The sequence below is a fragment of the Rhipicephalus sanguineus genome, chromosome 6 (assembly GCF_013339695.2).
Source record: "Rhipicephalus sanguineus isolate Rsan-2018 chromosome 6, BIME_Rsan_1.4, whole genome shotgun sequence".
NCBI lineage: Eukaryota > Metazoa > Arthropoda > Arachnida > Ixodida > Ixodidae > Rhipicephalus > Rhipicephalus sanguineus.
In genome coordinates this window covers 175097559-175110340 of record NC_051181.1, presented here as the reverse complement: position 1 = coordinate 175110340, position 12782 = coordinate 175097559, and the positions used below count along the sequence as shown (strand labels likewise).

The following is a 12782-nucleotide window of genomic DNA, read 5'->3' as shown; positions in this document are numbered from 1 at the left end:
CCGTGCTCCGTATAAGCCACACGATGCACCACAGGTGCTTCTGTAAGAACCATTTGAAATACATCATCCAAGAGCTAACATTTATGCTAAATGAAATGTACCAACCCACCCCTTATTTAAAACACCTCCGGGGGCCTTTGAGGTAACGAGAAAGTAATACTAAATAAAAAAAGTGGTATCCACAAACACAGGACTCTCGGGCAGCCTCCCCTATTTTTTCAGCTGGTTCCTAACGCCTTCAGTAAAATTCCCAAAACTGACCACGTGAAAAGATCTAAGAGGTAGGTATACTCCTTTATAATATAAAACAACACCAAACTATCAGATTAGTATGCATAGAAATGAAGAAAACACAAAGATGCAGGAAAACACATTGCAATGACCGTCCTACTCGTATTTTTGCAGTCAACTCCGTTGCGTGTTGTACAAATCTAAACAGTGGTATAGAGTGCCTACTTTGCGCCAGTAAAACCGATGGTCTGACCATTTGAGCACAGCCCATAGAAGACACCCACCTTGTAGCGTCGCATGCACTCTTTCTTGGAACGAGTGGGCACACACTCCGCGATGCGGTCCCATCGGTCGGGTGTGCTGGCCGGGTATGTCTTCAGAGCCTGCTCGAGAAGACGCTGCTCCTCAGCCTGCCACACCACTGCCCCACCATCACCTGAAAGAGCAAGGCCGATCAAAATCATTCCACTCTTCAAGGCCAAGATATCCAGGCATGACCGATTACCTTATGGCAAATACGCACGCACACACACATCCACACATCTTTCAAATTTATTCTGGTCCAATTTCCCGTGCAAGCCTATTCCTCGTTTGGCCAACAATTCTGTAGGTGTCAGACATTGGAACACAGCCGTAAACCTTACAATGCATTGCATGAAAGTCATCGGCCGCATTTTTGACAATATAACTGTGCTCACGTAACCAATCAATAATGCAAAGGCCCGTTTGCCCAACATACTAACTGTGACCATAGAGCTTCTTGCTGTTACCTAAGAGGAAAAGTGGTGCTGCGATGCTGTTGTATGCATGGGGATGCTGGGATGTATTGGATTAAAATTGGCATTGTTCATGATGAAGATACACCTGGCTGGAAGCGTTCCTTGTGTCATGATGGCTAATTTTGTACTGAAGCAGCACTTAAAGGGGTGGTGCCATCAAATTTCGAGGCTATAATGGGGGGGGTCGCATTTGGTGAAAAAAATTCGACCATCAAGGGGCTACAACTGTCATCATTCAACTCTTCAGTTGCGAGTGCTTGAACTGATGGAAGCGTTTTCAACCCTAGACGCCACTGCAGTGCTTTGAGCACACCACAGCATGTTTTCCAAGAGTGGGTAATTTTAAGTTGAATCATTGTTATGAAACCTTGTCAGGTCGCCGAAAGCAGCCTCCACATGGCTGTTGGCACGAACGTCTGTACCCCGATGTCAGGCCGTGTCCGCACCAGGCAGGGCAGTGTGTCTCTTGAGTGCAGATTTGAATGTTCGTAGGATGCACGATGGTTTTTTTTGCTGTTCAAAAGTTTCATGCGATAAGGTGTGCACGGGTGAATTCTGTCACGGTCAACTTTCTTTAAACTTTTGCTCAACTTGTTAGCCACAGAGGCTCCAAGTAGACTTGAAGTAGTCAAAAGCTTCGTCAAATCAAGACCTCGTGACGAAATTACTTTGCGAAAAAAAAAAAATATATATCGATAAAATACTCAATGTAAATAAGATTACAAAATAAAAATTATTCATTAGACAGAGGATTTTGTTAAATTGAGGCTCGACTGTTACTACGGATTACCAATAAGGTGAGGCCGCCTACCTGCTCGGCTGGTACGACCGTTGCCACGTGCAGCACGCAAGGCTCGGGCTCGCTCGTGCCTTCTGGAAACTGCCCACCAGCCCTTTGGCCTGCCGTCCCGTTTAACACACACTCCCCCTCCCATCATCTGCTCCTTTTGCTATAAGGCACACTCTCCTACAGTCAAGAGGGCTTTATGACCCACGGCCACGGTCACGCACATTGGTCCAAACCTCCTCTTTCTTCCCTTATTTCACTGCCTTCCTGTGATCCTTTATGGGCTGCAGGAGGTAGCTCCACCTCTTCTCTTTGTAACAGCAGCTCTCGATAGCCGTCACAGAGAAGGAGGAGGAGACGTACCCTCCCCTCCTCCACTGAGCAGATGGTCACCTGCTACTCTACTCACCTGACTCACCCCCCGCTGTGGTGACCAGGAATGCAGGAATGCTGCCCAGATCTACGGCTGCCGAGTTTAAAGTGGCTCCCTTCACTTCTTAACTCAATTTCTGAGTTTTCTGTTTGTTTCAGTGCAATGTGCATTCACTGTCACAAACACGAGAAAAGGTTTCTAGGATGAATAGCAGCCCTACCACAGCCCATTTGAATGCTGGCTGCACTGCAGTGCGTGTATAGTCTGCTGCCACCCACTTAGTCATTGAAAGCATTATCGTCACATGCATGCGCCGGTAAGATGTCATGTGTATAGTAGACAGGGCTGGTAGAAGGGGCCGTAACAGACGCACCGTCAAAGCGCTGGGATGGGGTGGACTCGTCCTTGAAGGCCACCTCGGCCTTGGCACCCAGGGACTTCTGGTGCTGCTCGTATGCCTTGCGGTTGGCCTCCTCCTTCAGCTGAGGATCTGCAAGCAATGGTGATAAGCAGTGGCAATATATATATACCGTACTTACTTGCGTAATGAAGCCCCCTTTCTTTCAGAAAAGTTGACACCAGTTTGGGGGGGGGGGGTCATTACGCGAGAGAAAAAAATTGCAAAAGTCGTAAGAGCTGAAATTTTGCATGATGGTGTTAAGAAACCGCTGCTGGCCATGAAGCCAGTGGCAGGAATGCCTTGATATCTGACCGTGGTCCGTGCATGGGTTTGAATCAATTTGTGGGACACTCCACATCCCTCGCCCTCTTAAATATGCGAGAACTTTGCTCTCCACAAAAGGAAACTTTCCTTGCTTTGCATCGTGCAATGTGCGACGATCCTTTTTTCTAGCCCGAAGCCCTCCCTCTTGTTTTCTCCAGTAACATACGCACATCGGATTCACGCTGAAGTGTCGTCCAACCGAACGTTTCCAGTGCATGTTCGACCACCTTGAGATTAAAACCGGCCGTGTAGCTAGCGTATTGGCCCATCGTACCCTACGCTGCAGGTGTCCACCACGAGAAACCCGACAACAAAGAAGCAGCAACGGATGACAGCGCACACACGTTGCGGGCTTTAGCGGGTGCACGTTGCGCCGTCGGCACCATTGCACTTTGTCTTTTACTTTGTTTGCATGCCGCTGTGCTTGCGTGGCACTATAAGCAAGGAGATTTCTTCTGCATTCGACAGATGGTGCTCCGTCGCAAAAAGGTGCGTCTTTCAAGTTTCGACCCTTGTTGTTCACACTCGCGCTGCTGGCAACTGGTTGTTAAACTATGTCCGGACTTTTATTGCGTCCTTGTTTTGAGATATAATGGTGTGATTTAACATTGTTTCTATTGTCAACGGCAATCACACCGAAATAAAATGAACAGGTACATAGAATAAAGCATAGATTTTTTTATTTGAGGACCAAAGTGGGGGGTGGGTTCATTATGCGAGTGGGTACATTACGAGAGTAAATAAGATGTATATATCTATATATATAGATGCTCGAGTGAAGTGGACGAACGAACAAAAAGCGATGCTTTATTGCCAATGTTGCGGCCGGGGACCGGCCTTCGTCAGGGCACACATCCTGCCCTGACGAAAGCCGGTCCCCGTTGGCAATAAAGCATCGTTTTTCGTTCGTTCGTCCACTTCACCTGAGCATCTATAATTCTACAGAATCCAGGAAGACCTTCTATATATATAGACACAATATTATGAGAACTAACAGAAAATAATGCCAAGGAAAGTATAGGAGATGTTATTTGTAGTAATTAAGATATAAAGGCGAAGAAAGTAGACGAAAAAAAATGCCAGGCCTGCTCGGAAAGCGCAGCACAGTCACAGTGAAAGCTGGAAGAGCGGCATTTCTAGAGCCCATTATCAACTCTCTTGTGGCTACTAATACAAGTACACTAGCAACGTACCCACTACGCCACAAATCATAAATTTTGTGAAGTTGGGAAGCACCCACCACGACATTACTCATCATTCTGCGGAGAAGCGAGGTACCATCTGTAAGGCATTATGTGCACTTTGTTGATGCTGTGGCTGATGACGATGAAGAATTATGGCTGAGCCCTTTGTAATGTGTTGGAAGCTTTACACGACCCACTACTTACGAAATTCGCATTGTATTACGCCCGGTCATTATTTAACTCTCCCACCATGCTTTATAACATACATTAACGTGAGAAAGAGAGAGAGAGGGAAATAACTTCATTGAGACCCTGAGGAAATGGATTATGGGAGCCTTATGGGCTCCCTTGGCAACCAAGAGAAGTGCACTTGCGAGGAACCCACTACGCTATAAATCATCATAATTTTTGTGAAGAAGGGAAGCAGCCACTATGCAATTTTTCATCATTCTGCGGGGAACCATGGTACCCGCTACACATCTGTAAGGCATTATGTGCACATTGCTGATGCTCTGCCTGATGACGATGAAGAATTATGGCAGAGCCCTTTGTAATGGGTTGGAAGCATTCAACAACCCACTCGTTGCGCAATTCGCATTGTTTGACGCCTGGTTACAAAATTCGCGTTGTGTGGCGCCTGGCTGTTATTTTACTCTTCTACCACACTACAGTATGTCAATGTGGTTCCTTCTCGACATGAAGCCTGTATAGGATCTTTTTGCAAAGCAGTTTCAAGCATCGGCATGGCTCTGAAGTAGAATACTGGGCTCCCACGCAGAGGGCCCAGGTTCGAACCTCGTTCCATCCTGGATATTTTTTCTTATTTCGTTTTTTTTTTCTTATTTCGCGCGATAGTGGTTATGGACACCGGCGGTGGCGGCGGACAACTGTGGCGCCAAAAACGGCCCTTGTTGTGATCTCATAACAGCTTTCGCTGTAAAAGATAACTTGCCGCCGGCAGGGACCGAACCTGCGACCTTCGAATAACGCGTCCGATGCTCTACCACTAAGCTACAGCGGCGGTCATCCTCTCGTACACTTTTTGGGGTATATATATATATATAAATGCACATATATACCCCATAAAGTGGACGGGAGGATGACCGCCGCCGTAGCTCAGTGGTAGAGCATCGGACGCGTTATTCGAAGGTCGCAGGTTCGGTCCCTGCCGGCGGCAAGTTATCTTTTCGTCCACTTTACTTTCTTCACATTTATATTCTAATTATACTACAAATAACACCCCCTATACTTTCCTTGGCATTATTGTCTGTTAGTTCTCATTAATATTGTGTCTAACTAAGAAACGAGCCCTTAAAAGTCATACTCTTTCTTTCATTCATAGCGAGGGTCTCATTCTGGCAGACTTGATGCCTTCAGGTAGTATGCGATGAATTATTGTACTTGGTAGTTACTGCAAGCCATCGTTTAGGGAGTTGTTATGCTGCGTTTCTGGCAGTTATGAATTCACAAGGTTTTACTGAACTTCCAGATTCCACGTCCTAATATTCATTCTCAAATTATCATTGTCCAAGAAAATTTAAGATAAAAGGCAACCTCCATGGAGGAAACATTATATGACTACTATTCTATTTGATGGTGAAAAAAATATGAGAAATAATCTAGTCGAACACCATAAAACCTAGTAACGAAAACTGTCATTTCAGTAGTGCAGTCAAACACTGACATAGAAGACCTTGTTTCCAGGAAATCCAGAATCTAACAAACTACTATTCTCATGTCCCAATCTTAGCTGCAATAGAAACCATAATACTTTTCCATAATTTAGTAAAGCAACATTGTGCCAGAGGTTTGATTTGATGAAATCCTCATTCATTGCACATATGAACCCCCATAACAAAATGAAAGACTTGTAAACATCAGACAAGAGCAAATTTATCTTTTTCCAGCCTCTTTTCGCAAAGAAACATTGCAAGGAATGTAGAGTGAAATGCATGGAACGAGATGCCCATAGAAATTTGCTGCACCAGTAAGAAACTTGTGTTGGGTGTTCTGGATTTGTGCTTGCCATACCTCCGTAGGTATCAGCCTATGCGTGGGTTTTAAACATGTTCATGGTTCAAACATAGTCACGACGAATTCCCAGCCCAGGCTACATAGTCTAATGCATTCACTGACTGCTTATGCAGTAGCAGCTCGCCGTACGTCTACTAGTCAGTGCATATCATAACTACTTTCTTTCAGTAAAGGTTAACAGCACACATCAACTTACAGTGTGGCTAATGCCAAACTGTGCTTTGAAGGGACACTAAAGGCAAATATTAAGTCGATGTTGATTGTCGAAATAATGGCCCAGAAACCTCGTAGTGCTACTTTTGTGCCAAGGAAGTGCTTATTTTGAAATAAAATCACGTTTTAGTAGGCCGCATCGCGTTAGCACACTTCAAATCACCCGCCTGAAAGCGGTGTTTCTCACGTCACTGCTGCCGTGCCCAACGTTGCCCGCCTTTACGGCGCGGCAGCGTGCGCCATTCGGGCAACATCACATGCATGTGGCATTTTGTCGAACCTTCTGTCAGAGCAATTTTCACGAGCGTGCAAAACACACGCGGCAGTACGCGATACCGAAACCTTTGAACCACGCGCGCCGTTTCGCATGACAACGCCAAAGAGGTTCTTTTTTCCATTAATAAAACAGAAACGAACGAGCAGCATTTTATTACGTCTCTTGATGCACGGAAGGTTCTTTTTTTATTGCAGCTACTTTGATTACGAGTGATTAATTAGTCGAACTCTCTCACGTCATCGGGATAATTTCCAAAATGTGCCGCTCGTGGCGCTCATCGTGTGATACAATTAGCTTAATTTGTCGTTAGGTAGGGCACTGCTGCTGATAATATTGCCACTTTAGACGTTGTCATACATTGAGCTTTCACTCTGACATAAATTGTTATTTGCCTTTAGAGTCCCTTTAATGATTATGAGTTTGGCACGATGCCTATATGAATATGTACTGGAAACAAACCGAGACATGACGTTGGTCACTGAAAAATGTGCCACTACAATTCATCGTTGAAAGTCCAATCACAATACTGCTATAAGTGGGCGATACACTTTTAATGGTAACAACTGAAGGCATCTTCTATTCTCTGTCAAACGTTCCCACGTGTTATAACATACAATTACGACAATGTGCAATTCATCCTGTGCAACTGTACTTCAGTTCCCTGTTCACTCTCGAGATACAGCAAAAGTCAACTGCCTAAAACATCTCAGGTTCCAAGAATGTGAAGCACATTATGAATGTGAATTCTATTGGCACTGGTTCCAGGAAAATTTTAGAATCTGCTGCTTGTTGAAAAACGGCTGCTATTTCAGGCAAAAAAAAAGAGTAACAGGCAAGTAAGGAAAGAAGACAGGGAGGTTAGCCAGTTCTTAGACTGGCTATCCTTTCCACAGCTGAAAAGGGATTGAAACCTGCGTGATGCAATTATGGTAAGCAGTTTGTAAAATAGATATTCAACGAAGAACCCTTCTTTTGCATTTGGGTCACAAATGACACTACAGGTCGGTTCTGCAGTGCGCTTTCCTGACCCTAGCATCAATGCAAAGCCTACAGACCCAATTTCTGCAAGCTCTTGGCCTTTGCGAGCACCTCCTTGGCCGTGCGATCGGACGTGGCTCCATGCTGGTTGAGAAAGGCCGCCACCACTTCCCACCTGCCACAAGGAGCACGACAGCACGTCAGGGCAGTGTCCGCTTTGTACATTCCTAGCCACTCTGCTGCCTTACTTAGCCGCCCCACACCAGCATAATCATTACACGTGTATGGTGTTCAGCCCCTTTTCGTTTAAAGAAAATATTATTTCGGGTACTCCCCTGGCATTTTCAAGGTGGAGCCACAACAAGCAGAAGCAAACAAGTGTCAAAACAATGTCAAAAGAATTAAAAAAGGAGGACCATATGAACAGTGAAATCATCAGAGTGACAATATAAGCGAAAAAGAAACCAAACAAAACGGGGAGGGGGCGGGGGTGAGAATGAAAGTAAGGGTGAAAACACATGAAGGAAAGGAAACTGCACAGAACTAGCAGTAGATGGCCACGTAGCCAAAAGGACAATGCATACATTCTATATTTCACTCCAACCCTGGCAAACAAGACAGACTCCTATGCTGGCTATACACAATTGGACCAAAACCTTCAGCTCGTTGCTTTTGCTGTTGTCATTTCATAGACTTTCTTTGCTCTGCCACAAGTCCAATGAACATTGTCACCACTGGGATGACCTGAGATTTCAACTCAAGTTTATTTTTTTCTTGATAATTAGGAGTGAATAAAAGTCACTGCAATGAGAAGCTTCACAAGCTGTTATTTGGCAAGCAGTAGACTGTTTCAACATCAAACACCCTATGTGCATGTGTACACATGCACCTTTGCATATAAATGCATATGAAGACATCAGGATACGAAAACAAACAGAACACTAGCATCAAACAAGCATTGCTTACAGTATACACAATACATAAGATTAGAGCGCACACAACCGGTTTAATGTTCACTCGCATTGAGGCAACAAGCGAGAATACAGAACGTTCTAACATAAGATGCAATACACGTGCCTAATAGGCCAGTGCGGGAAGAAATATTCTGTGTGTCGTATTTACTCTATTGTAATGCAACCACGATTGTAACGCAAGGGTCGACTTTAGGTAGCAAAAATCTGGAAAAAAAACTCTCGTTACATTCGCGTAAATACAGTATATGTGCTTGAAGGAAATGGAAGCAATATCTAAGTTCTGGCTATGCAAGAGCAAGACACACTTCTATGGACAGACCATACACAAACTGTGAATAAAGCATGACATCCTTGGATCTATGTGAGAACTACTGGCTGCCCAAAAATCTAGCTTGATGAGCACAGAAATAAAGAACAGACACAATGAGCTCAGCAATTACCAAGTGTATTTCTCAGTACTCAATACAAATTATGCTTTGCTTTCTTCGTAATGTTTGGCAAAAACTGTTTTATTCTTCTCAATCATTCTGGCCAAAGTTGCAGTTTTTTAAAGTTTCAATATATTGTAATAATTAAAGTGTCAAGATATTTAAAATTCTGGATTGTTGTCATTTTCTAAACCGGCTTCAAAATACTCTTCAGAGATATGTCGATAAATGCCAAGTCACCTTGAGACAGAACAGGCCTTAGTGTCCAATTCTTTCAGAAGCCACGGATGTGGCTATTTCACGCAAAGAAAACACAAGGAGAGGGTTAAGGAGAGTGCAAACTTTCGAATGTTTATTCCAAATTTACTGCAGTAGTATATATATATGCAAGCGCATGCGTTAAAGATGTTAACATGTTAACAATGTTTTAGCGGCCTTTTGCCGTCTTGTGAAGGGTTTGGTGTTTACGCACGAGTTGCCGACCAATGGTGTTTTGCATTTTCTAGATTTGAGTATCAACCTGCAGGAGCGCCACGCCTGTTGGCTTTATTCAACCAGGTCTAAAAAAGAATTGCTGCCATTCGAGTCGGCGCATTCCAAGACCGTGAAAAGGGCCATAGCCAAACACTGTCTAGAGTCTGCACTAACCAGGTCGTGCCCACACGTCATGCAGAAGGGCTTTCAAAACCAATTGGATCGCTTGACCTTGGCTGGTTTCCCTCGCACGCTCATTAACGCCGTCGCCGAGTCGCTACTACAGTGCTGGGGTTGAGCAAGAGCGAGGAACGGTGAGACCTGAGGTCGTCCCGTATATGCACCGGATTTCACACAACCTCAAGAAGGTTGCAAACAGGCACGGCGTGCCAATTGCTTTTTCCGCGCCACGGAAGCTTTCTCAGCTTTGCCCGCGTATTCTAAATGGCAGGAACAAGAAAAGTGGCTGTGGCAAGAAGCACGCAAACTCATACACAAAATGTGCCACCGGTGTTGTTTACGAATTTCTGCTCTCCTGCGGCAAGACATATGTCGGCCAGATGGGAAGGTGCGTGAATGAGCGTGCGCGGCAACATGTGCTGTCACTAAAAGGTAAAGATGGGGCACATTTGCCGGCCCACTGCAATTCCCGCAAGTGTGAGCCGTATCTGCACAAAATTCAGATTCTTGGGAGAAGCAGGGACACCACTGCTCGGGAGCTGTTGGAAGCTTTTCACATAAAAGCATGAGGTTTATTATGCATTAGTGACACTTCATTGTTCCTTTCGCAGGCAGAGAGCACGTTCTTGCATCGCAGGTTGTGATTAAGATGGTATCCGATCGTTGTGAGCCTGCCCCTTTGCACATGTCTATACCTCTGTATTGCATTGCACAAAACGTTATCTGTTCGATGTTTGTCTCGCTCTCTGTGCATGCGCTTGCATATATATACACTACTGCAGTAAATTTGGAATGAACAGTCGAACGTTTGCGCTCCCCTTAACCCTCCCCTTGTGTTTTCTTTGCGCGAAATAGCCACATCCGTGTCCTCTGAAAGAACATGAACCGACTAGCCCAACAACGTGTGCTTCTGGCTTAGTGTCCAACCGAGATGGCTGGGCCAGACAGTGTAACGACAGGAATGCTAGAAGGTTTGAAGTGTTAGAAGTTTAAGTGATTTGCTGCTGCTGTTTCAATTACTCCAGTTATCAGACATTTAATGAAAAGTGGCAGACAATAACTAAAATGTTTTACACTGTTGCAATAGTGCTGAGCTGCTCATTCCCTTGCGTCTCACAGTTAGTTACGGACAGGTTCATTCACATTCAATAACTACACCCTTTATTAAGCAGAGGCTGTTTCAGCAGAACACACAGAAAGTTAGTAGAAGCCAAAACACCGACCTATTGGCTGTGCCAGCAGGGAAGAGATTGACAGCCTTGACGAGCAGCTGCACATCATCCGCAGTCCAGGATGAAGAGGAGGAGGCAGAGGAGCCTTTGTCCCCTCCCCCCTGGCTCCGCCCACTCTGAGCCCCGCCAAGTTGCTCCGCCTTCTCACGCTCCAGACGTTCTTCAAGGGCCTTGGCCTGTCACATAAAAACACAGCAGGTATGATGCGAAGAAATGCCGTGTTTGCAATAACCAATCATTGCAGGATGGAGGCACCTTCAAACAATGTCTAATTACACTTCTAGTATCGTGTGTCATTTGCATGCCTCCAATCTTTTCATCGCACAATGTACAGGGTTTGTCCGGAAAGTAGTAGGACTGATTTTTTTACCCGCGAAAATGTGGTGAATGAGAGGGATGTTACAGCGCTAGTTGGCTGGTGGGGGGTCCTAGCACCAGCGCACCAGTCGCCAGTCTTCTCCTAGCATTTGCGGAGTGTACATCGAGTTTAAGGTGAGCCCCTTTCAAGGTGCATCGTTATCTCAACAACGAATCGTGAAGTTTTGCGTCGAACTGGGTAAAACTGCGAGTGAGACCCATGACATGATCAAGACTGCTTATGTTAGTGATGCCATGGTAGGGTGGCTAGAAGGGGAGGTGTGCTGAGCGCGGCGGCCAGCCATAGGAGAGGGTGGTCCTCTTTCGCGTGATCGCCGCCAGGGCACAACATAGCGCTGCCATCTGGGGCGCCGTCAGCGTTTCCGCGGCACTAATCCGGTTGTCAACACCTGGCCGGCGGTTTGTAGTTGTGTAGTTGCTGCGAAGTGTTGGCGTGTTCTGTTGATTCATGAGTGCTGTGTGCTGGCAAAGATGCCGTCTATCTAAAAGAAAAAAACTCGGCGTTATTGGTGCTTCGTGCCAGGGTGTGATTCCGGCTACAGATCTTGTTCGGAAAAGTGTCCCTTTTCCACGCACCGACTTGCCAAGAACTGTTCTTGAAGTGGGCATGCGCCATACCGAGGGCTGACAAACCGCTTCAAGAGAATTCCGCTGTTTGCGCAAAGCATTTGCGCAAACAGCGGAATGAATGACAAAAAGTCAAAGAAATTAATGACAAAAAAGTCAAAAGAAGAAAGCCTTGTGTGATATGAGACAAGCCGCGGAAACGATCAAGTGCGTTCTGTTGTACACAATAAAGTTTCTTTGCCTAGTAACATGTTGCGTTTATTTATTTGGTTTCTGAATTGATCGAGCCTGAAAAGACCACCGAACGTTGTATTACCATGTATGCCATGGTTTAATCCTCATTTGGTTGGCGTAAATCAAGTTATCTGCTTTCGCACGTAATGAGGCGCACGAATAAAATGATCAGAGCGCATTGGAGCATAATTACGCCCCCAGGGCCGTAACTAAGGGGGGGGGTTGAGGGGGTTATGACACCCCCCGAAATTTTTTCATGCTTTATTTATTTATTTATCTATCATAGTACCCACAGCACCCAAGGGCATATATTACAGGGTGTGGTGGGGTGGGGGGGAGAATACAATATTTCGATGCAGAATACAGATTCCAACTCTTTAACATTACAATAAACGCAATTCACTGTCAACTTACGTAGTGATACATGGGATATACACAATGTAAATCGGGTTCATAGTACAGTTTTGTCCTTACACAACCGCGCCAGTACACAACTGGAGACCCAGCAGTGAACTTGAAAATACTTCATGTGAAGTAATTTCTGCTACTTCAGGAGACAACCTATTCCACTTGCTTATCGTCCTCGGAAAAAGCGACATTTTAAATGCGTCAGTCGGGCAGCTTATTTCCTTTATCTTATTGGCATGATGTAATCGCTGCGAAACGTAATCCGGTTTGTGAAAGTATCGAGAGGGGTCCAGACCCGTTCGGTCGTGAAATACGTTATGAAATAGT

General features: G+C 45.2%; 1 protein-coding gene across 1 annotated transcript in view; it reads right to left on the bottom strand.

Moving 5' to 3' along the window:
• Positions 1 to 515: 515 nt before the first annotated feature.
• LOC119397078 (dnaJ homolog subfamily C member 2) overlaps positions 516 to 12782 on the bottom strand; it is a gene marked incomplete at its 3' end in the record, with an annotated part of 83814 nt that continues 71547 nt past the window's right edge. Inside the window, 4 exon segments of the mRNA XM_037664518.2 lie at positions 516 to 667; positions 2544 to 2660; positions 7658 to 7755; positions 10860 to 11044. Of these exon segments, the coding sequence (XP_037520446.1) occupies positions 516 to 667; positions 2544 to 2660; positions 7658 to 7755; positions 10860 to 11044 (552 nt within the window).